Here is a 23,036-nt window from a genome sequence, read left to right on the forward strand (position 1 = left end):
CACTGCCGGAGGGTCGGTACTGAGGGAGCGCTGCACTGTTGGAGGGTCAGTACTGAGGGAGCACTGCACTGTCGGAGGGTCAGTACTGAGGGAGCACTGCACTGTCGGAGGGTCGGTACTGAGGGAGCACTGCACAGTCGGAAGGTCAGTACGGAGGGAGCACTGCACTGTTGGAGGGTCAGTACGGAGGGAGCGCTGCGCTGTCGGAGGGTCAGTACGGAGGGAGCGCTGCACTGTCGGAGGGTCAGTACTGAAAGTGCGCTGCAGTGCCAGAGGGTCAGTACTGAGGGAGCGCTGCAGTGCCAGAGGGCACTATCTTTTGGATAAGATGCTAAACTGAAGCCCTATCTGCCACCCCTGGTGAATGTATAAGACCATATGAGAATATTTTGAAGAAGAGCAGGAGGGTTATCCTTGGTGTCCAGGCCAATCTTTCTCCCTGAGTCAACATATTTAAAAGCAGATTATCTGGTTATTACTACATTGCTGTGTGAAAGTGGCTATCACATTTCCTACATGACAACAGTGACTTCACTTCAAAGGCTTCACATTGACTATAAAGTGCTGAGGAATGTCCAAGACCTTATATAAATGCAAGTCTTTCTCTTTTTTAATACAGTCGTGGAATGGAATATTCCATTAGTGCAGGAGTCCCCTGAGGTCATGCACACTCGTCAGTTTTCCATTTTGGCTGCTGGTGAGGGTGTTGGTTTCTCAAAGGAATGCAGTCAGAGCCGGGTTTGTGGCATCACGGGCGGCTCAGCTGTACAGGAGGAGAGGAAGAAGAGGGGAAGACCAGTATTGATAGGGGATTCATTAGTTAAATAAACAGACATGCATTTCTATGGCCGTAAACATGACTCCAGGATCGTATAGTGCCTTCCTGGTGCCAGGGTCAAGGATGTGACTGCAGGACATCTTTCTGCGGGGAGGGTGAACAGTCAAAGGTGATCCGCATCGGAAACAATGACTTGGGTAGGAAAGGGGATGAGGTCCTGAAAACAGATTTCAGGGAGCTAGGAAGGATATTGAAAAGCAGGACCTCTAAAGCAATAATCTCAGGATTGCTTCCAGTCTCACATTCTAGTGAGCATTGAATTAGGAGAATTGAGAGATTGATCACATGGCTGGAGAACTGGTGTGGGAGGGAGGGCATCCGGTTTCTGAGGTATTGGGACCTGTTTTAGGGCTGATGGGACCTGTACAAAATGGATGGGCTGCATTTAACAGGACCAGCACTAACATCCCTGCAGGGAGATTCGCTGGTGCTGTTGGGTGGGGTTGCAGTTACATGGGCGTTGGGTAAATCTGTTTATGGCACTGGTGCCTACTATTGCATTATTCACCAAGGACAGGTTCCACCACCAAAGGAAAGAGAGTCAGCGTGTCATGCAGTTAGCATCCTTTCTGCATTTATTACTACCGAACATCAACTTTAATGATTAAGAAGCACAATGACAACGCCTCTCACAATAATGAGTGAGACAAACATTTAAAAACACACTTAATGCCAATCTTTAGGCATTAATCTTTGACTGGATATTACCTAATACAAATTACTAAAGGTTTGTAACATTCCCATTCTGAGCAATATTGTTTAATCTGGAGAGACGCTTGGAATAGATGTGTGTAAGACACAATTTTCAAAAATTTCACGAGGGTGTTTTTTTTTTCTTCAAACCACTTCCCCTCTTGCATCAACGACAAAACCCAAGAGTTTGGCTGAGGAGCTTTTGATTAGATTGAAATTCATGGTTGTTAACTGCTTTGTGTTTTACACATTTCTACCCATGCCCCCTCAGGCATCCTGGCATTGTTCTCAGACTATAGCATAATGTCCACAACTGCCACGTGCTGCCTTCTTGCAGATATTACACCAAGCTTGCCAAGTAATTCTTTGTGTGCTTGACATGAATTCTTCATACGAGGTCCATTTGTTTTTCGGCACTTGGTCTCTCAGTTCATCCAGGGTTTTGTTGTGGCATTTGATCTGTGCGATCGATAGGTGTTTTCCAGATGTACAAATGAGTTTCATTTGGTTCCAAGCATCTGCTGCATGATTTAACTATATGAATAGTCACTTGGTTAGAATGGAACTTGTGCTGCTGAAACTCACCAGGGCTCCTTCGATAGCACTTTCCAAACCTGTGACCTCTACCACCTGGAAGGACAAGGGTGCATGGGAATACCATCACCTACAAGTTGTCCATCCCCCGTCCCCTCAACCCCCAACCAAGCTGCACACCGTCCTGACTTGGCAATGTATCGCCATTCGTTCACTGTCGCTGGAACTCCCTTCCTAACTGCACTGTGGGTGTACCTACACCACATGGACTGCAGCGGTTCAAGAAGGCAGCTCACCACCACCTTCTCAAGGGCAATTAAGGATGGGCAATAGATGCTGGCCTAGCCAGCGACACCCACATCCTGTGAAAACATTTTTAAAAAGAGACATGCTGTCGAAGCTTTTTATCTTGCATTCATCAGGATATAATCGCAAGAATACCAAATCTCAAAGGGAACAACAATTTATATCACATGAGAAGAGAATGCTGATAGGTTAGCAAGTGGATTTTAGTAGAGGCATTGCCATGCAAAATGCACCAGGGAACAGTTAACTACCAAGCTTTTGTTTAAATTAAAGTCAACTCTGGTCAAGGCATTGGCATGGGGAATAAACCAAGGAATGGCTGTCCCCCAAGCTTTTTAGTTGAAAGAGGTGCAATGATCAATACACTTGGAAATGAACACTGGCATAACCTTGGGTCTTATATACTCTGAGAAATTCGATAGATGGCTTCTCTGTTCTTAACTTGCCTGTGAGACAAACTATGTTGTTGTTATCCTGAATTTGGTCTTTGCTGTATCTCTGTCTCAGATATGCAAATAGTCACGTGGTAGTACAGAACTTAAGCATTGCTGAAAAAAGTGTTATGTTGTTGAAGTTTTTATTGGTATATCTTTAAGTAAGGCTTTACCTAGTTGAACATGTTACAGCTTAACGGAAGCCCTTCTATGCACTGGGAATGTTTGAGATTGAGATATGTATTCATGCATGAATTAAGCATTCTGTCATTATAATATCTGATGCCTGAGCCTTGATATTAAAGATTCATCCATCTCTCAAACTCTTGCCATCTCCAAACTGCATCCCAGTTCTCAGGTTTTGCTTGAGTGAACCAGCACCTGCTATTCCAAATCCAGTAAATCTCCTACCATGGACTCTAGTCTTTGTTACTCCCTGTTTTTGTAGATATGCGTATGCTTGGTTTCTAAAAATTCCTCTATCTTCTTGAGCACTTTCAGTTTCCTGAACCAAGCAACATTGTTGAGAACCTTTGCATGCGATTGGAGAGATGTTCTGACTACGTCGCTGGAATACTCCGAGTTCCTGTCTCTGGACAATCGCAAAAGGGATTGAATCTCCCGACTGAGACAGGGCTAGGATTCCAATTTTGTTAGCTGCATAAAGAATTCCAGTTGTGGTGTCATTAGGGTGTTGCAGTATTTCCTTTTAACCAATCTATTATCTGACTATCCAGTTCTGTATTTTGAGAAGCTTCAGTCAGAATTAGATGATATTGGATCCTCGGGGTAATGTGGGTTTTTGACTATCTTGTATTTTTGGGTGGCTTTCAGTTTGATCTTTCAAATGGTATTGGTGGTAGAGGGTCACCTGCTTGATGCCCCCTATGTGGATTGGCCCAGTTTTGATTCTATCGCTTTCTATAACCATAGTTGTACCTTCTCTAGATTCTCAGCCCACTGAGTGAACTCTCCGGGCACTTCCACCTCTTGCGGGCCTTAGACAGCATCTTTTTTCCAACTGAGTGGGAGGCCTACAAGTCTACAGAAACTCTAACCAGCTCTTTGACGCTACTCTTGGGCACCTTTATATTAGTCTGAAGGGTGACAAGATTTTCATAGCACCCAGGGTAGTGGTAATGAAACCTTCCTGCCGAGGTTTGAGTTCGGAGTTCCAAGGCCTTGAATAGTCACTTGTAATTATTTCAGTGAAATGGTATAGCAACAAGGCAGAGTAACATGGGTCAGATTATTATTGGCCATCAGAGGTCAATGAACTCAACCTCGTTGGTTTTTGGAATCAAACCCATTGGACTTTTCTTTAAAGACTCTGAAATGGTGGTTTATTTGAATCATAGAGAGGGAGCCATGAGAGTGTGATTTTTGTCGTCTTTCATTTAGTTTACAAGGTCACTAACTTTAATCCTGTCCAGCTCAACCTGTGCCATCTTCTGTGCTTTTGCCTGTTCAATCTCCCCTCTCTCCTGGAACTCCCTCCCTCCCTCCCTCCCTCCCTCCCTACACCACAGGGACTGCAGCGGTTCAAGAAGGCAGTTCACCACCACCTCCTCAAAGGCAATTAGGGATGGGCAATAAACGCTGGCACAGCCAGCGTAACCCACATCCCTTGAAGGGTCACTGTTTAAAAATAAGGGGTCGCTCATTTAAGACAGATTTGGAGAATTTTTTTTTCTGAGGGTTGAGAGTCTTTGGAACTCCCTTTCTCCAAAAGGCGCTGGAAGCAGAGTCTTTGAATATTTTTAAGGCAGAACTAGATAGATTCTTGATGACCAAGGGGGTGTGAAGGGTTACCGGGGGTAGGCGGGAATGTGGGGTTGAGTTACATTCAGAGCAGCCTTGATCTTATTGAAAAGCAGAGCAGGCTTGAGGGGCCAACTCCTGCTCCTAATTCATATATTCGTATGAATGAATAAACAGAAAACACGAGTGGTGTTTTCCACTAACAGGATGCTTCTGTCAAGCTAAAAAGATATTCTGCCTATCTCTCAAATGAATAATGTGGTATATGAATTTTAGTGCAGGTACGATGCCAGGAACGTAGGCCATACGTCTCAATGATTAGCAGGTCATAGCAAACAGCACGTCCCTACAGCTTGCAAAACTCAGAACATAATGTCTAATGTTAGATGTGATTCTGTGATTGGACAGCACTTACTGAACAATGCTGAGTGTGCTAAGAATTACGCCAACAACCAATTTAAGATTATCAGCTGGGCTTGCAATATGGCTCACTTACACTTGCTAGAAGTTACATATATTCACATGTGGGGACTTGTCCTCTGCAGGCAAAAGGAACATGTTCAGGTATTGTATCTTTTTTGAATTGAACAAAAGTGTGGGAGTTGATAGCTCCTTCGCATTGCCATGGAGAATGCGCCTCGACCAATCGGAGTATACTTGCCAATCAATCACATGCTTTTCCCATTTAGTATAATTTGCTTCCTTTGAAATTTGGCATTCTTGCGTCTGCCCTGATGAATGCAAGATGAAAAGCTTTAACCCCATGTCTCTTTTTTCAGCAATACTCGAGCATATTCTGTTGCCTAGGAAGCCAATTGTCCTTCTACCAGTCTTTGTGTTTGGAGTTTTTTTCCTAAGAAATGCAAGCTCAGATTTACATGAGCTCCTGTTGATGAACACCTTCTCCAATATAGAGGCCAGCAGTTTGTTGGGGGGGAGCTACAAGTATCCTCATCAGAGCTGTGGGGACTATCACAGATTACGCTTGGAGGGACAAATCCTACCATCAAGGGCAAGGTAGCTCTATCCACACCCTGCATATAGTCAATGTTATTTTGTCGGTTCACCCAAGACATTAACGCTTTATTCCCATGTTTGCCCATGTATAGAGTTGCCCAGTGAGGCACTAGCCTCAAGCCGTCTTACCCCAGTGCCATCCTGCTGTGAACTCTCTTTGCCGTGTGGAGAAGCTAGGTAAATAATCAAAGAAATTATTAGTAAATCATAACTCTCAACTTTGTTTGCAACTACATTCTTCAAAGGTACAGATGGAGTAACTCCAGAACATTTAACTACTTATCTGGCTTGGCATTGTGTCACTTTACAATCTGCAGGCTTTTAAAATGCAAAATCTGGTAATAAAAAGCCAGCCTCAGTAAAAGTGAGCAGGAAGGAAATCTGCCGTCCTCACCTGGTCTGGCCTACATGTAATGCCAATCCTGACATGGTTGACCTTTTACTGCCCTCAAGTGGCCTAGTAAATCACTCCAGTGTATTTCAGTGGTTCAAGTAGGGGGCTCACTGCTACCACCTGAGGGTAACTAAGGCAGGACAATAAATGCTGACCTTGCCAGAGCCGCCCACATCGAGTGAATTTTAAAAAGAAACAATTTTCTCTTCCCCATCTTTCCATCGATAATTTCCCAGTACATCTCTCAGCTAACATTGCCCTTGGAGCAGAGCATTTTCAGAGTGTTCTCTGCAACCTTTGCCGATGTAGGACTTAGCTGATGGTTACTCGCTCAGTATAGGTACTCCTCTCACAGGTACTTTCTAACACAATGTGTTCAGCGTGTCAGCAAGCTTAATCCTCGGCCCGTGTGGTTTGCTCTAGTTCAATTTCTGGCGCTGATACAGGGTGAAATCTACACCCCTGAGCAAACAGTGCTCTGGTATGTCAACAAACTGGGTGAAGACAGTTCTATCTACTTTGTCAGCACATCATACTGATTGATTGGCCAGTATTGCAGAAATCATGTCAATTTGCTCTTGTGATTCAATGCTTATCTATGGTATCTTGAACTCTGGCTGTTGTCTCTCAGCACTCCATCCATACACTGAAAGGGTACTCCAGGACATCACCTTGTCTCGAGGCCATTCTCCAGTAGGGATGGACGTGGATTGTGAATGAACTAGCTTCGAGTCTATCCTTTGTCCCCATTCTTCAATCTTCAGGGTCTTCCCAGAAGATTCAAGCAGAACCAGATACTTGTATTTGCATTTTACCTCGACTGGACATTATGTCCAGGTGGCCAAAAAGCCTCTACCCACCAAATCCTGTTTTCCCAACTCTCAAATGGCCAACGTTAGAGATCAGAAAGAATGACATCAGAATGAATGATTCCTCCAACGTCCTGACATAAAACCCAAATCTATCTTACCATTAGAAGGCCTCGCTTGTTAGTGAGACAGACAGCTTCTTCAGGGACACCCTTTGATTCTGGGGGCAGATACTATGGGGCAATCATAGCGATCATGCTTGTGGCTTCAAATTACATTTTCAGTGATGTTTTACATGGAACCTTCAATCCTTTCCGTTCTGAAATTCCTTGATGTTTATTTGTTAGAATCTATCTATCACTTGTCCCCTCCATTTGAAACTTACTTTTTGTGGTAGCAGTTGCCGTTTTCAGTTCTGGATTCCAAAAGTATCCACTTGTGGATGGGTGGGAATGTAGCCCTTTGCTCGTCACATTACTTTGTCGATGTTTATTGGTGGAAGATACTGGAATCTTCATTGGGCTATCTCGACCTGTCAAACTCCTACTGCCTCCTCTCATTGCCTTATTCGAGAAAGGGTGGGAGGGGTCTGAACGAGCTTTTTAACTTTTGTGGAGTACTTAAATATTATAGAGCCCATGGACAACATAATGATAGATCCAGCTGGATCAGTTGGATTATTAAATTCTGTCATTTGGCTATATGGCATAGGTATACTCACTGCTAGTATCACCATCAAGCCAATAGCAAAAGGTAGCAAATTAACTTGGACTGGACATCATGTGGAGCCAAAAAGCCTCCACCCACTAAATCCTGTTTTCCCAGCTCTCAAATGGCCAATGTCCCAGGGGAGGACAAAGAAAACACTTCAAAGACACTGAAGCTCTTCTTGATGCAGGGCAGCATTGACATTAGTGACTGGGAGGAGCTTATTACCACTCGTTCAAAATGGCGACAACTTTTGCATTAAACAGCATCACGCTTTGAGTCCCAACACCCTAATGATGAAGCAGAGCGGTGGCAGAAGAGGAAAGAAAAGGAAGCAAATCCTGCTCTCCGGATCCCACTACCTCATGGGACGTCCTACCCCATGTGTCCAAAGACCTGTGGCCCAAGAAATGGCCTGTTCAGTCACATAAAACTTGCGACCCTGAGTAGACATCATCCTCAAATCGAGGGACATCCAACAACAGCGACAAGCTTTACAAATTATAATAGTTTAATCCTTTTCTTAAATGTAATAATGATTACTTTTGAGATTGTTCAGCAAGTATTGTTCACTTTGTTTGCATGTTTTGGTGTGGATTTGATTGGCGAGTGTCATTTGGTCTAAATATTCCCAAGTAATCAATGCTTTCCGACATTTTAAATATGTGTCACTGAGATTTATTTTGCACATTAATTTGAAATCTTCAGAAATTGATGCAGATCATCCTGTACTATATTGATGTTATTTTGTGGAACAGAGTTTTGACTCTTTCATTCACAAAGTGTTTCAAACACATTTAGTTTGTGTGTGGCAAGTTTTAATGAGATGTTTTTAGGAGAAAACCGGTTTTAATTAGCTCAGTAATGACTGGGTTCCAGCATTAGCTGTAATCTGATGCAGTCTTTGATTGACATGTTAATATATAGACCTGGTGGTCTTTGTGCCCATGTGGCAGTGATGGATGATGCAGATTTGTAATAGCTATTGTCAAAGTCATTAAAACAACTGGTAAATAATGATAAAAGTCGAAGGGGATCTGTAAGCTGGCAAACCTGTACACACAACCTCCATTTAGTTGATCACCATTAGAATAAATGTGTATTATTAATTTTGGGGGTTTTTCTCTTACAATAGTTTCTAGGACGCTGTTACAGTCCAGAAGGAGGCTGTTTGGCCCATTGTGTCTGTATTGGCTCTTTACTAAAGCTGTCTAATAAGTCACACTTCACTCTACCCCTTCCCCATTGCCCTGTAATTTTTTCACCTTCCAAGTGTTCATCCAATTCCCTTTTGAAAGTTAATTATTGAATCTGCTGCCATAGTCCTTTCAGGCAGCAGATACCAGCTTCCACCAGCAGAAAAACCCCTAATGTGATCCACCAATCGTGTCCCCCCCCCCACCCCGGCCCAAATTTTGGACAGTGAAGATTGGTGACTCTTTGCCTTGAGTGCCCCGTTCATCCTGGTTGATGAAGCCTCTAAGATGGTGGTTGGTCCCTCATTTTTAAGCTGGTTTAAGGCACAGCAATGCTGCCCACACAGGGTAGCCGAAGGGTTTGTTGTCCCTTCTTCCCTGTGTGAGTTATTTAGTGAAGCTTGTGGTTCCAGTGAATGAATTTTAGTGTTTGCTTTTCAGGAATCAAGCTATCAACTCGGGATTAGTCTGCCAAATTAAACAAACAAAAATACAAACTTGCATTCAAACAGTCCTGAGTGACCAATATAAATGTATTTCTCCAGAATAGTTTACCGTCAATTCCTGCACGGATCTTAGCAGCTAGCAAAGGGACCTGATATCCAATAAAAACCTGCCTTCCCTGAACTGACGATTAGACCCTAGCAACAAGAGAAGTTGACCAACATTATTTTCCAGTGTTCACGAAACAAATTTAGGATGTGTGTCTTTGTAAAATACTTCTTGTATGCCATGAAGATGATTGAATTGAAAGCAGATGGAGCTACAGGGAAAAATTTGTCTTAACAGACCTCTGCCACACTCACCACAGAAACTCTGTTTCCATTTTAAATGAATGTTCTCTTTATAAACTCCATTACGTAAGAAGCTGGTCTAAATGTAACTACGTGAAGAGCCGTGGGCTGTAGTCACTATCCCATTTATAGCTCAGATACCTTATTTCTGCCTTTTTCTTTTACCATCAAGTCTGCCCGCTCATCCTGTGTGAGGTTTATAATGCGGGTCTTCAGTGTATAGCCACTAGAATCAGGATGTTACAACACAAGCCTGTTGACTGGGAAAGCACTATCTACTTTACAATACTCTGTGCTAACTCACCATACAGTTTAAACTTTTTCTTTTTTTTTCAAATATTTTGCTATTTCTGTTTCAAAAGTTACAATGGAATTGAGGTATATTGTGGGATCATTAACGTGACTTGTTAACTTTTATACCTTCAGATTTGAAGTTTTATCAGTGATTGGGTTTATTTCTCTACTGACTATATTTTATTGGTGTCCTGCATGCTGTACCCTGTCTAAATTCAATGTAGGCATCGTATGGTGCCTAATCATTTCAGAAATGATAAACCGCAGCATTTAGAAATATCCTATTGAACTACTAGTGCAATCGGAAACCAATTTGGGTTTCGATCAGTAAGTCTTGTATTTAATTGCACACGATGCTGATTGCATTGTGGAGTGATGTAAGTCATTGTTTATTTATATTACTGCTGTCTCAAAAATAAATTGTACGTAATGTATTGGATGTAGAAAGGCGAGAGGTGCTGTTCTCGAAGCTGTTGACCAGCAATCAATAGCTGGTAGTGTTTTCTACCACACTTGCTTGAGTTGTTTTGTTAGTCATTGTACGCAATTGAAAATGAAAAAATCCGGAGAATTAGCAGCACCTTAGTTCGATGTATTACCCGTGATTTGTGTTTTCACAATGCGCCTTCTGCATAGTGGGGAGAAACTCACACATTAACAAGGAGTAAACATGACGACTGAGAAGGAGAGAAGAAATAAATGGTTAGAGTTGGATTTTTGAAAGCAAGGAAAGGTATATCTTGGTTGCGACAAGAGTTTCAGAGGGTGGGGAATGAATGAGTAGCTACTTAGTTATGGATTAGAGGGAGTAAGGGACAACGAATAACCCAATTAGTTACTATATACTGCTACCCCCCTAGTATTAGGTAGGCACGATGTTAGAATCTGCAATTCAAATGTTGGCATTAAAGTACAAGGTGTTTCCTTCACAGTAAATCTCCTGCAGTTTCCTGTTTGTTTATTCTTTCATGGAATGTGGGCCTCACTGGCAAGGCCAACATTTGTTGCCCAACCCTAATTGCCCTTGAACTGAGTGTCTGGCTAGGCCATTTCAGAGAGCTGGAGTCACATGTAGGACAGACAAGGTAAGGAAGGCAGATTTCCTTCCCTAAAGGGCATTAGTGAACCAGATGGGTTTTTACAGCATTCAATAATAGCCTCTAGCTTTATAATTCCAGATTTATTAATTGAATTTAACTTCCACTGTGGTGGGATGTGGACCCATGTCCCCAGAGCAGAAGCCTAGGCCTCCGTGTACCTAGTCCAGTGGCATTACCACTACACCGCCATCTCCTGTGATACGTGAACCATAAGTTTATCGTTTTCTACATTGCTAACATATTGTCCTTTTGCATCTGTAGTGCATCATAACCATTGTCTAACTACCTTTGGGCCAATCAGTTCACTGCGATACCCTGGTTGAAACCTTGGAAAAGTATTTTACAGAACAAGACTGTCCAGTGATGGATTATAGATGTACACACCTCTTGCTGGCTTTAGACTCAGGAGAAATTCTACACTGGTTTTGTGGCTGGGATCAAGCACAGGTAGCACAGTGTCGGGCTGGGGAATGTGCGCTTCTGAAGAACAGTTGCTTAATTTCTATGCCATTAGTGAATTTGCTTTTCGATTTGGATACCGTACCTCAGAACTATGATCAATATCCTGCTTTTTTTTAGCTCCTCCTGTCATGGTCAGAGTTGGAGCAGGTCTCACACATCCTGCAATGACCAACACCTCACGCATTTTTATATTCATCATTGAGATGTGGCCAGTAATTATTGTCTGTCCCTAATTGCCCTTGAGAAGGTGGTGCTGAACCATTGACATGGAACCTTTGTGATTTTAGTTGAAACGAATGCCAGAGTGGAAGCTGACTGGGACAGCTATAAGGGGAGCTATGGAAAAAAGCGATGATCTGATTCTTGTGGTAACTGGAATGGTATTGGACTCCTAACCGTCACCCCAAGTAGAGCCCCCCTCTTGTCCCTCCTGCTCCTTGCGGGGGCCCCCCCACCCCTCATTCCCTGTGGGGAGCTTTGCGCCACCCCCCCCCCCCCACCCGCCCCACACACACACACACCCACACACACCCACACACACACACACACACACACACACACACACACACACACACACACACACACACATACACATACAAAGAATACAATCCTGACTGTACAAGAGTGACCCAGGATCTGCTTTGACGGTGTAGCCAATCAGGAAGCTCTCGCATTGCCAAGGCCAAGTGAGAGTTTCTATTCTCAGCCAGACAGCAACAATGGATTGAGTTTATCGAAGATCTGGACTACATACACCCTGGTTGCTGTGCCCAGCTCTACCTGTGATGTCCTGGAGCCTCTGTTCTGATGGAGTGTCAGACCTCGAGGGCCTGTCTCCACTGCCCAGCCAGCAAACCGGTGGAGAGCACGAGAACTCGCCAGAACCACCCATTGTGAGATCCATCGTCGGTCACAACAGCCAGTGAACTCAGTCCCTCCAGCAGATCCTGCCATCAGCGACAGATGGATGTGGATTTCATCAGCTGGGCCCCCAGATGGCTGCTGAAATTGTACCCGAATACCATGGGATCCAATTTTATCCCAAAAGCATGGCGGGAGATGATCCTCAAACTCCGCGATCTTGGGAATCTTTAGGCCAAAAAATCTCCTATCACAAAATCTTCCAGAACATATCATCCTCTGGATAACCAGTCCCCTCATTGAGTCAGTGATTCCGTCGGAACAAAGGGATTCCGACCAATCACAGCTGCTGGTATCAGTCCAGCCCTGATATTAAGGCCGGATTCTGGAAGAAATCCAACACCGATGCAGCCTTGGTATAACCTGCCATTGATTTGAACACAGTCTGGATTAAAGGAGTGATGCTGAAACTCAGGAGGGTCATCCCTTACCTCAAAACTTTACAACTGTGGTGTATGATGTTCTAGAACTAGAATCATCTCTGCATTGTTCTGAGATAAATTAGACATCTAAGATGTACAGCAAACTGGCGGATACGTAACTCCAGTGCATCCAACGTGGGTGACAGTGTCAGCTCATCAGTTCCTCAATCACAGACTGCCACAAAGATCACTATTTGGCCTTGACGCTCTTCAGTGGCCACACAAGCAATGTGCAGTGTCATACAAATTTGCCTCTCCCTGGCAATGCAAGCAGACGCATAGTGACAGGACCGACAGAAGATCCCTGATGTAACCTTCCACAATGCTCATGGGGCAACCTTGAAACTGCTTCCTCACAAACTATGGCAGCTCGCAGATACCAAATGGAAAATCCAAGTCTCTAGTGAGCGACCGTTTTCACCCAGAACAGAACATGTAGCAGATAACAGCTCGATGCCTCGTTCACAAATATGAGGGAGACATCAGAGTTGACACCCTCCACTACTCCTGACTATCTGTGCTAACCAGCTGAACGTAAAATTACAGCAGTTACTCTACATCAGCTGGGTGAAAGAGAGAATGTGTTTAACTCGCATTGTGACTTCCTTCATCACCGTCCCCTACTCCACACAGCTCCCTGAGCTTCACAGGCTGTCTCGTTCTCACTTGCAGCACAATATTTAGGCCCAATTTAGCATTCCACTTCACAGCTGGTTGCTATGGTTACCCTGGCAGCTGTAATTATATATCACTGGAATGCATTCACATCCTGCTTTAAAAAAAGGTCACATTGCTGGTTCCCGGTTATTCCAGCTTTTCTTTCTTTTTGCTACCCTGTAAAAGCTGTTCTGCAAGATTTATACAACAAAACTTAACATGTAAAAACACTATTATCTTTTTGAGTGATCTGTCGACTTAGCATCAACCAATCCAGCCCCTTAGGGATTGTGAATTAAAGCAGACAGCAGTGGCCATAACGAAACTTTGCAGCTCCGAAGTTGCAAGGCTGGAGAAATCGAGGGGAAAACCAATCCTCACCGAAGAAAAAACATGTGTCTAAAGCTCTGCTGGGAGTAAATGAGTCCTGTGTTGTGTGTGTGTGGGCGGGAGTGGAAGTAGTAGTGGGTGGGGAGGAGACACCGCACCAGTCCCTTTGTTGTGGGGAGAAAGATTTTGTGCAAAAGCAAAACCCTGCAGATGCTAGAAATCTGAAATAAAAGCAGAAATGCTGAACACACTTGGCAGGGCCGTTAATCCGAAACGTTAACTCTGTCCTTCTCTCTTGATTCAGCCTGACTTGAGAAATTATTTGTGATAATAGATACATTTGTTACAAAGCTTTTATTGGAAAATAATGAATGGTTTTTGTTTGAACCAAGTGCTATTGATGCTGGCATTTTATGGAAATGACAGTAATACATTGACATGATTTGCACCTTTAAGTATTTTGTAAAAAGCAGCTTTGCCGCTGAGCTACCCTAAGGAAGAGAAGGGGGCAACCCATATCTAATCTGTTTAAAACTGCAGTCTCCCATAATTAATCATCATTATAACCTTTGCCTCTAAATTCTCGTTTCTAGTAAATATTAGGTCAGAAGTGTTTTAGCTTTTGAGATTGCTCAGTTTCCCATACAATTCTCGACAACAGTTTGAGCTGCGAAACGCTTTGTCCAGAAACAAATAGATCTGTTGATTGGGACACTGGGTGACAATGAAAGTTTTACTTGCCAGGAGAGCACTGTTCGGCTATTAAGTGAAGAGTTAAATAAATTGATAATCAACTGATACATTTCTAACCTTCAGTTACGCAATGACACGTTATTTTGGGGATGTGACTCATAATCCAAATGTATGTTTAACCTAAGAGCCAGTTGTTAACTGTAGGGTAATGCAGCGCAACATTGTTCTAACACATCTGCATTCATTTTGACATATTTGTTGTGGGACAGATGGGAAGTATGTTTGTTTACTTGCTCTTTGTGCTTATGAGCTCTGTTATTGTTTTCTTTAAAGGCTGCAACGGATAGTTCTTCAAACTCATCCAACAGGAAAGAGCAGGCAGTCAGAGTGCTCAATCCTACAATCAGCGAGTCTCATCGACCCCTCTGTGCTCTGGGACGAGCACACGGTCACTACAGCCCTGACCACTACCGTCTGGAGCAGGTGAGGGCACTAACACCGTTCACTCATCTATTCAGTAGCTGTGATATGTTGGTTTGAAGGACCCTGATAGTTTGTGCCCTAGCCATTCCTGTTTAGAGTGAGGGGGGACAAAAAAACCAACAAAATGCAATAGAAAAAGATGTTTTAATATTCCGGCTGTTTGGAGGAGTAACAGTGTGTCCCAGGCCAGATTGGAATGCAGCTGAGATTGGGATTGTCTGGAAGAGTGTCATGGACATAAAATCAGCAGAGTGTACCGGAAGACAATTATGGCTAAAATAAGGGAAATGTTCTCCACCCCTGTCTTTTGCCATCTTGCTGTGTCCTTATGATTTTTTTGGCTTTATTCTTTCTTAGTGACCTATAAACAAAACAAGTCGCTTTATAATTCAGAAGATATTTTTCCCCAGTGTGATGGATAAGCAATCTGCAATATGGAACACTGGACTGGCAAGCAGATGCCCTTTAACCCAAGAGTGAATCTTTAGACTTGGATATTTGTGTGTTTACAATGTAATTTAGTTCTCAGTTTCCACACAAAAAAGTGTTGTCAACTGGGAACAGAACAGAAGCGGTAGCTTTACTTTGTGTGTGATACACCACCATCCAAATGATAAAAGAGAAGTCACTCACTTCCATGAAGCCCGTCTGTCTTTGATAATGGGAGTTGAGAATTTTATTTTTGCACAGCGAGTTGTTGTGATCTGGAAGGTGCTGCCTGAAAGGGCAGTGGAAGCAGATTCAATAGGAACACTCAAAAGGGAATTGAATAAACACTTGAAATTGAAACATTTGGAGGCAATGACAGAAAGGAAGACTTGCATTTATTATAGCACCTTACACAACCTCAGGACACCCCAAAGCGCTTTATAGCCAATAAAGTACTTCTGGAATCCAATCATTGTTGTAATTGGGAAGAGCATAGAGTTGGCACCAGTTGAACAGTTTTGGAAGAGCCGTCACAGACATGTTGGGCTGACTGGCCTCCTTCTGTGCTGCAAGATTCTCTGATTTTTCTCACTTCAAGTCCATTACAATGGGAGGGTAATCTTGGTTCTAGAACAGCAAAAAGATTGGACTTCAGTTTCCTTGAATTAACATTAATGAGAATATTTAACCAAGTCCAGTTCACAAATTTTCTGCAAACTCTAAATTTAGACTTATCTTTCCAAAATGTGAAGTGCTCCATATTACTGTTAACTTACTCGAGCTTGGATAAGTTTTGGAAAGTATTTCAAGAACAACATGTACATTTACCTGGAAGTTAGAGCAAAAATCCACTTGGCATGAAATGCAGCCGGACCTGAAAGATTGGGCCATTGCAATTCTATGTGTTTACATGGACTAAACTATAACTTAGTTTACTTGAATTCCAAGTTTATTTCCAAAAATATCTAACTCTTCCAATTGCAGAACCGCTAATTAACAACAACAACGTACCTGACCAGATAAGAATGAAAACGTCTACATTTGAGTACTTCCCGTAAAAGTCCTGCTGGCCGGATTTTCAGATTCTTAATAATGGTGCTCTCGCAAGCTTATTGTTTAAGCAACTATCCTGAAGATAAAGTTACTTTTTGACACATTCTGGAACCGACAGCTGGAATTAAAACAATAAAAAATTAACATGCAACTGAATCCAGTCAAATGAACCAGAACAAATTTAAAATGGAGCCTTAATTCATTTTCAGTTGTATGACCCAACAACTTGCATTGTTTTTTTTTAAATTCATTCCTGGGATGTGGGCTTCACTGGCTGGGCCAGCATTTATTGCCCATCCCTAATTGCCCTTGAGAAGGTGGTAGTGAGCTGCCTTCTTGAACCGCTGCAGTCCATGTGATGTAGGTACACCCACAGTGCTGTCAGGGAGGGAGTTCCAGGATTTTGACCCAGTTACAGTGAAGGAGCGACGATATATTTCCAAGTCAGGATGGTGAGTAACTTGGAGGGGAACTTCTAGGTGATGGTGTTCCCATCTATCTGCTGCCCATGTCCTTCTAGATGGTAGTGGTCATGGGTTTAGAAGGTGCTGTCTAAGGAGCCTGGGTGAATTCCTGCAGTGCATCTTGTACATGGTACACACTGCTGCTACTGTGCATGGGTGGTGGAGGGAGTGAATGTTTGTGGATATGGTGCCAATCAAGCGAACTGTTTTGTCCTGGACAGTGTCCAGCTTCTTCAGTGTTGTAGGAGCTGTACTCACAGATATCTCCAGGATTTTGGGGCTGGAGGAGATTAGAGATAGGGAGGGGCGAGGGTAAAGAGGGAGTTGAAAACAAGGATGACAATTTTAAAATTGAGGCATGTTTAACTGGAAACTAATGTAGGTCAGTGTGCATGGAGGCATTGGGTTAACAGGATTTGATGTGATTTAGGACACAGGCAGCAGGATTTTGGATCATTTGAAGTGTATGGAGGGTAGAACCTGGGATACCAGCCAGGAGTGTGTTGGAATAGTCACATTTAGCAATAATAAAGGCATGGATGAGGGTTTCAACAGCAGATGAGCTGAGACGGGGGCAGAGTCAGGTGATGTTATGGAAATAGGCGGTCTTAGTCCTGGTGTGGGTATACATTTGGAAGTTCATCTTGAGTCAAATATGACACCAAGGTTGCAAACAGTCTGGAACGGCTTCAGATACTTACCAGGGATGGAGTCAGTGGTCAGGGAACAGAGTATATGCTGGGAACTGAAGACAATGGCTTCAGTCTTTACAATCTTTAGTTGGAGGAAATTTTTGCCCATCCACTGCTGAACTGTGCAAATAATCTAATCACCATTTCTACAAGAATTTACAAATATAGAGGCAGATGATGGTCTATATTTTAGATTGTTTTTTGTACAATCCAATATAAAAGGCGAAAAGAAAGATATATGTTTATATAGTACTTTCACGACCATTGGATATCCCAAAGTACTTTCCAGCCACTAAAGTGCTCTCTCAGTACTGCAGTGCAGTATCAGCCTTGATTTTTGCACTCAAACCCTGGAGCAGGACTTGAACCCAGAACCTTGTGATTCAGAGGTGAGTGCGCTACCAACTGAGCCACAGCTGACACTGTAATGTGAAGCTTACAAGTGTATTGTATTTGACCCAATGCTCATCTTTGCACAATGAACAGGTATATGAAACTCAAAAGGCCTTGATCTGTTTCACCAGCTGTCAGAATATTTGAAGTTGAGGCCTTCAAAAACAAGGAAATAATTGATATATAACAATGATTACACACACACAGCCTGCAGAAGCACCTAAACTCCAGTGTTGGATAAATGCTGCCCTCTGTCACCTCTGTGTTTTGCTTTGTTTTCCCAATTTTCTTACTCTTCATTTCTCTTCTGAAGATGATGACACATTCGGTGTGTTCCATGATGCACCTTGTGCTCTCAGCCTATTCTTCACACGGAGAATGTATGAAGGCACCAAATCTCGTCCTGCACATGATGCCCACATTCTCATTCTCTCTCTCTTTCTCTCTCTCTCTCTCTCTCTCTCCCTCTCCTCCTCCAACAAGAGTTATTAGATAATGATCAAACATTTCCCTCCATATTGAAATTGCTTGTACCCTTGGAATCAAACCTGGTGCTTTCCTGTTTGACCTTGTTCAGTGCCACATCCAGCGCTGTATGGTATTGCTTTATTTAAACTGAATTTTAATGTCTTGCAGGCACATTATGTGACTATAAATGGTTGTATTTGATGACTATATGGTACAATGGGTTAGGTTAGTGATAGGATAGTGATAGTGCTGGGTTTGAATATTACCAAGACTTGAGGAAGATAAGCATCATCTCAGATTAGAGTGTAATCTGTACGAAGCAGTTTGATCTCCCTATGGTCTTTTTTTTCTCCTTTCTATTTGGATGTGTAGATCAGATATCGAACCCGAGAGCTTAAAAAGACATCTGCACAGCTTCAAGCCTACATTGTTATGCACGTTGTGAACTTTGTTACAGTCAGGAGTCAAACACACAGATGTAGAGCAGGATTTTCCGCACCCACCCGGTGCCGGGATCTTCCAGTGCTGCCACAGGCCAATGGACTCCTGCCTAGGGACCAGAAAATCCCGGCTGTAGACTTGGTTAAGATACAAATGAAGAACTCGGGGATTTCTCTGTTGTCCAGATTGACCATTTTTTTCAGCTTCCCCCAGTGTTTCCTGATTTTTTTCCCCCTGTTGCCCTCCTCAGCCCTCTTTAATTTCTCTCCCACGCTCCCTCGGCTTGCCTTGTCCATAAAACCTCAACTGCCCCCTCATCCCCATTTTCCCCTAAACTGCTGACCACTTAAATTTCCTTCCTGGCTCCAGTGTTACCTGACATTATAAATAGTTGCCTCTCCCCGTGCTACTGACCCTTTCCAAGGAAGTTTTTTCCAAATCCAGATGAACACGGAGTTTCACGTTCTCCCAGGAAATGCTACTGCCGGTAGGAGGAATCGGGTTTTGGGGCACAGTGTGGAGGGGCACACTCCGAAGACTGTGCCAAGCAATGAGCCCATAACTTTATCCAGCACTCATCACAAACCCACATACCACCTGCAAGCTGAAGCTTTACTGTTGCAGTGTGACCCCTGCACAGATTGAGTAATGGCAAGTCTTCAACTGATACATGGGTCCTTTATTGCTTTGGTGTGGAATGTATCTCTTTCCATACAGAAACAGCAGAAGGAATTTCAGCTCCTAATTGTTCCATAACCATCTTGCGGCCACCTCGCCACATAGGGCTGTCACCTCTGGACATGTTCCTGGTAACTATCTGCTAATTCAGGAGAGCGTAGGAACCTTAATGCCAAATTACCGTCTGTAAAAAAAAAAATTGATGTCACTTAATCACTACTTCCTAATTTAGCTTTTCTCCTCAATCTAGATTTCTTGATTTTTAAAATGCAATCTACAAAGCAACATAATTTACAGGATGTTTTTGTGAGCAAAGAGCTCACTACTCTCAATGACAAATTGACCTGAGTGTTTAGGCACTTGGAATCCCACAGGATGATTCTGTCCTGTCTCAGTACAATTGACTCTAGTTGAACAAGTGACTGAGGGTAGAATCTGCTGTTTTTTTTTTGTGATTTGAAAGAAGTTCAGTCTCTGTCCATGAAGTTTCTGCAGCCAGTTGACCTTATAAGTTCCCATGTGTTGAAGTGTGACTGTAATTTCTGTTTGGCAACCACTGATGGCTCTCAATCTTTCTGTTTAAATGAAGAGTGTTTACCTCTTAAAGATGTTTGAGTAGGATACAGATGGTACAAAGCTATTGTCTGGGTCTCTGGCCCTCATGCTTATTTGTGTAACAGTTGGTCACATCCGGAATGCTCAATGACATATAGAACATGGAGAGATTGATCCCAGGATTGGAATTTGCTCCTTTGGGTTTTGCCTTTCCTATTATGTGATACGCTGCATCATAGTGCGTGACACACATTCAGTTGATACATAAAGTGTAGGCAAGGGATTAACAATCGGAATGTTATTGCATATTCCTGTAAAATTGACTAACCTATCAAACTGCCTTGAACTGAAACTTAATATTGCTTAATTTTGCTTTTGAAAGTGAACTAAACTTGCATTAGAAGCAAAACAAAAACAAAAACGGAATTACCTGGAAAAACTCAGCAGGTCTGGCAGCATCGGCGGAGAAGAAAAGAGTTGACGTTTCTTCTCCGCCGATGCTGCCAGACCTGCTGAGTTTTTCCAGGTAATTCTGTTTTTGTTTTGGATTTCCAGCATCCGCAGTTTTTTTGTTTTTATCTTTGCATTAGAAGCACATGTTTGACACTATTTTTTACATGCGCTGTACTAAATTTAACTTAGTTTAATGTGACCCACTCAAAGATACCACGTCAAGAAGAAACTAGAATGGAAGGAGCAGATAGGTGTCGAACGTGACTGTTAAGGGTGGCGTGGGATAGTTTAGTTCATCAGTTGTACCGCTCCAGCTTGAAAACATATAATTCGATAAAGCTTCAGTGTATTTGGAACGGAAATTTATCACAGATGATTCATTTCAGTTGATTGCAAAGCAAGGTTGAAGCCAAGGCTTGGTTTGTTTCCTGTTAATGAATGCTGCATGCAATCCTATTCACTACAAATTTCTAAACTGCAGGTGTGATTGCTTTTTTATATACATAGAGAAGCACACTCATGTGCACTCCCCCCAAATCACAGTCCCTCGGGCCCTCCACCTGCTTTCTAACCCCTCTCGTCCTCCCGCACTTCCCAGCCCCTCATGACCTCCCATCCTGCTTCCCAGCCTCCAAGCCCCTCACACCCCTCCCCACTGGCCTGGTAAATGTCAGCTTACGTTCTATAGGAGTTCTGTTAAATTGTGCCCATAGTGTGACCATATGAATCCAACAGCTTCCATCCCTAACACAACCTCATGATAACCTGTTTATACGTTTTGAACAAGGGCAATTTCGAGTCCATTTGAAAGAACATTTAGCAGAGAGATTATTCATTATAAGTTATTGAATATTTATGATATATTAGAAATGTTTGTTCCTGTAGTCTGTATTTTAAAACTTTTCCTGACAGATTGTAAACCTCTTAAAATAAAAGCATTAATATATTTTTTTTAAATTTTAGTCTGTACAGAAGCAACGTCATGTTAGCTTTCGAGATGACGATGAAGAAATTGTCCGTATTAATCCTCGGGAGAAAGCATGGTTAAGAGAGAGATACGAAGACTACAGATATGCTGCTGTGCGTCCAAAATATAATGAGCATGGTGATATGGATTCCTATGTACATTTTGATAAAAGTGATGCCTCAAAGCATGACTACAATTACCCTTATGTAGAGAACTCTGATTTGGGGCTCTGTAAAGATTTGAAAAGTGGTGTTGTGAAGATTCAACCTATGCCATCAAAATCAAAACTCCGGAGGAGGATAGATGATGGCGAAAGGTCGCGATGTGTGTACTGCAGGGACATGTTTAATCACGAGGAGAATGGTCGAGGTCAGTGTCAGGATGCTCCAGATCCTATTCGAACCTGCATCCGTCGAGTGAGCTGTATGTGGTGTGCAGACAGCATGCTGTATCACTGCATGTCTGATCCTGAAGGAGATTATTCAGACCCTTGTTCTTGTGATACCAACGATGAAAAGTTCTGCCTTCGTTGGCTAGCTTTGATAGCCTTATCGTTCATTGCTCCCTGTATGTGCTGTTATCTGCCCCTTCGAGCATGCTACAAATGCGGGGTGATGTGCAGGTGTTGTGGTGGAAAACATAAAGCAGTTGGATGACTTGTATCATATCTTTTCTTTAGAACATCAGTTAATGAAGCACATTTTGGTCTGAAGCATTATGACCACAGTTTGATGCAGTTACTATCACCTAACACACCTGGAATATTACTCATCTAGCAAACTGGGTCCTGTAAAATCGACAAGCACTGAGGGTGTATCTATCCTACAAACATTACATGGAACTAACTGTAACAACTAGACTTTTCTATGAATGAATATATATATATATATATATATATATATATATTATATATATATATATAAAATATATATATATATATATATATACACACAGAATGTCTCACATGTTTATGATTTTTTAAAATGTAAGAGATTGAGACTGAATAATAATGTGTGGTGATTTGGAGAGCCATGGCCAAGGGGGTGGGAGGTCTCACTCTAGCTGCAATGTGTCAGTTTGGTGGCGCCCTAGTTTGCCAACGGGATGTAGCACTAAATGAGGAAACTGGCATGAATGGTTCCTGCTTAATCACCTGAGACACTTAACTTGTAGTCAGGCATCCTATATTACCTTTCTTGTTAAAAGTGTACCAGTAAATCTATACACACAACAGTATTGTCATTACTGTATGAAGCCAAAATAATGCTTTTGTTCGCTGCACCTCAGTTCTTTTCAACAAACACTTTGACTCTTATTTACTTCAGCTCTAACTATGGGTATCACCCTCCTGAGACAAAATAATGACCTGGGTTCTGACAAACCCTCGGATCTCTAACAGTTAAAGAGTCTTAAAAGGTGTAACAGTTGCCCCGTTTTTTTTTTAAACATAGTTTTTAATGGAAAACCATGGATTATTTTTTAAAGATAAAGAAACAGTAGAAATGTTTTTCTATTTATTTGGGATCTTTGAAGCAAGTTCTCTTTTTTTTTAAGCTGTCAATACACTAAAAGTTTGTCAGATTACACTATATAACCA

At 42.5% G+C, this 23,036-nt stretch overlaps 1 protein-coding gene across 2 annotated transcripts in view; it reads left to right on the forward strand.

Annotated features, from left to right (window-relative positions):
• The window catches only part of LOC121289511 (sprouty-related, EVH1 domain-containing protein 2-like), a 173,805-nt gene extending 151,704 nt beyond the window's left edge, over positions 1-22,101 (forward strand). For both annotated transcript variants that reach the window (XM_041208990.1, XM_041208998.1), the window contains exons 5-6: positions 14,697-14,846; positions 21,436-22,101. In XM_041208990.1, coding sequence (XP_041064924.1) covers positions 14,697-14,846; positions 21,436-22,095 — 810 coding nt within the window. In that variant the 3' untranslated portion in view covers positions 22,096-22,101. The remainder of the gene's footprint in view (positions 1-14,696; positions 14,847-21,435) is intronic.
• Positions 22,102-23,036: the final 935 nt, after the last annotated feature.

The sequence above is a fragment of the Carcharodon carcharias genome, chromosome 2 (genome assembly GCF_017639515.1).
Source record: "Carcharodon carcharias isolate sCarCar2 chromosome 2, sCarCar2.pri, whole genome shotgun sequence".
NCBI classification, from domain to species: domain Eukaryota; kingdom Metazoa; phylum Chordata; class Chondrichthyes; order Lamniformes; family Lamnidae; genus Carcharodon; species Carcharodon carcharias.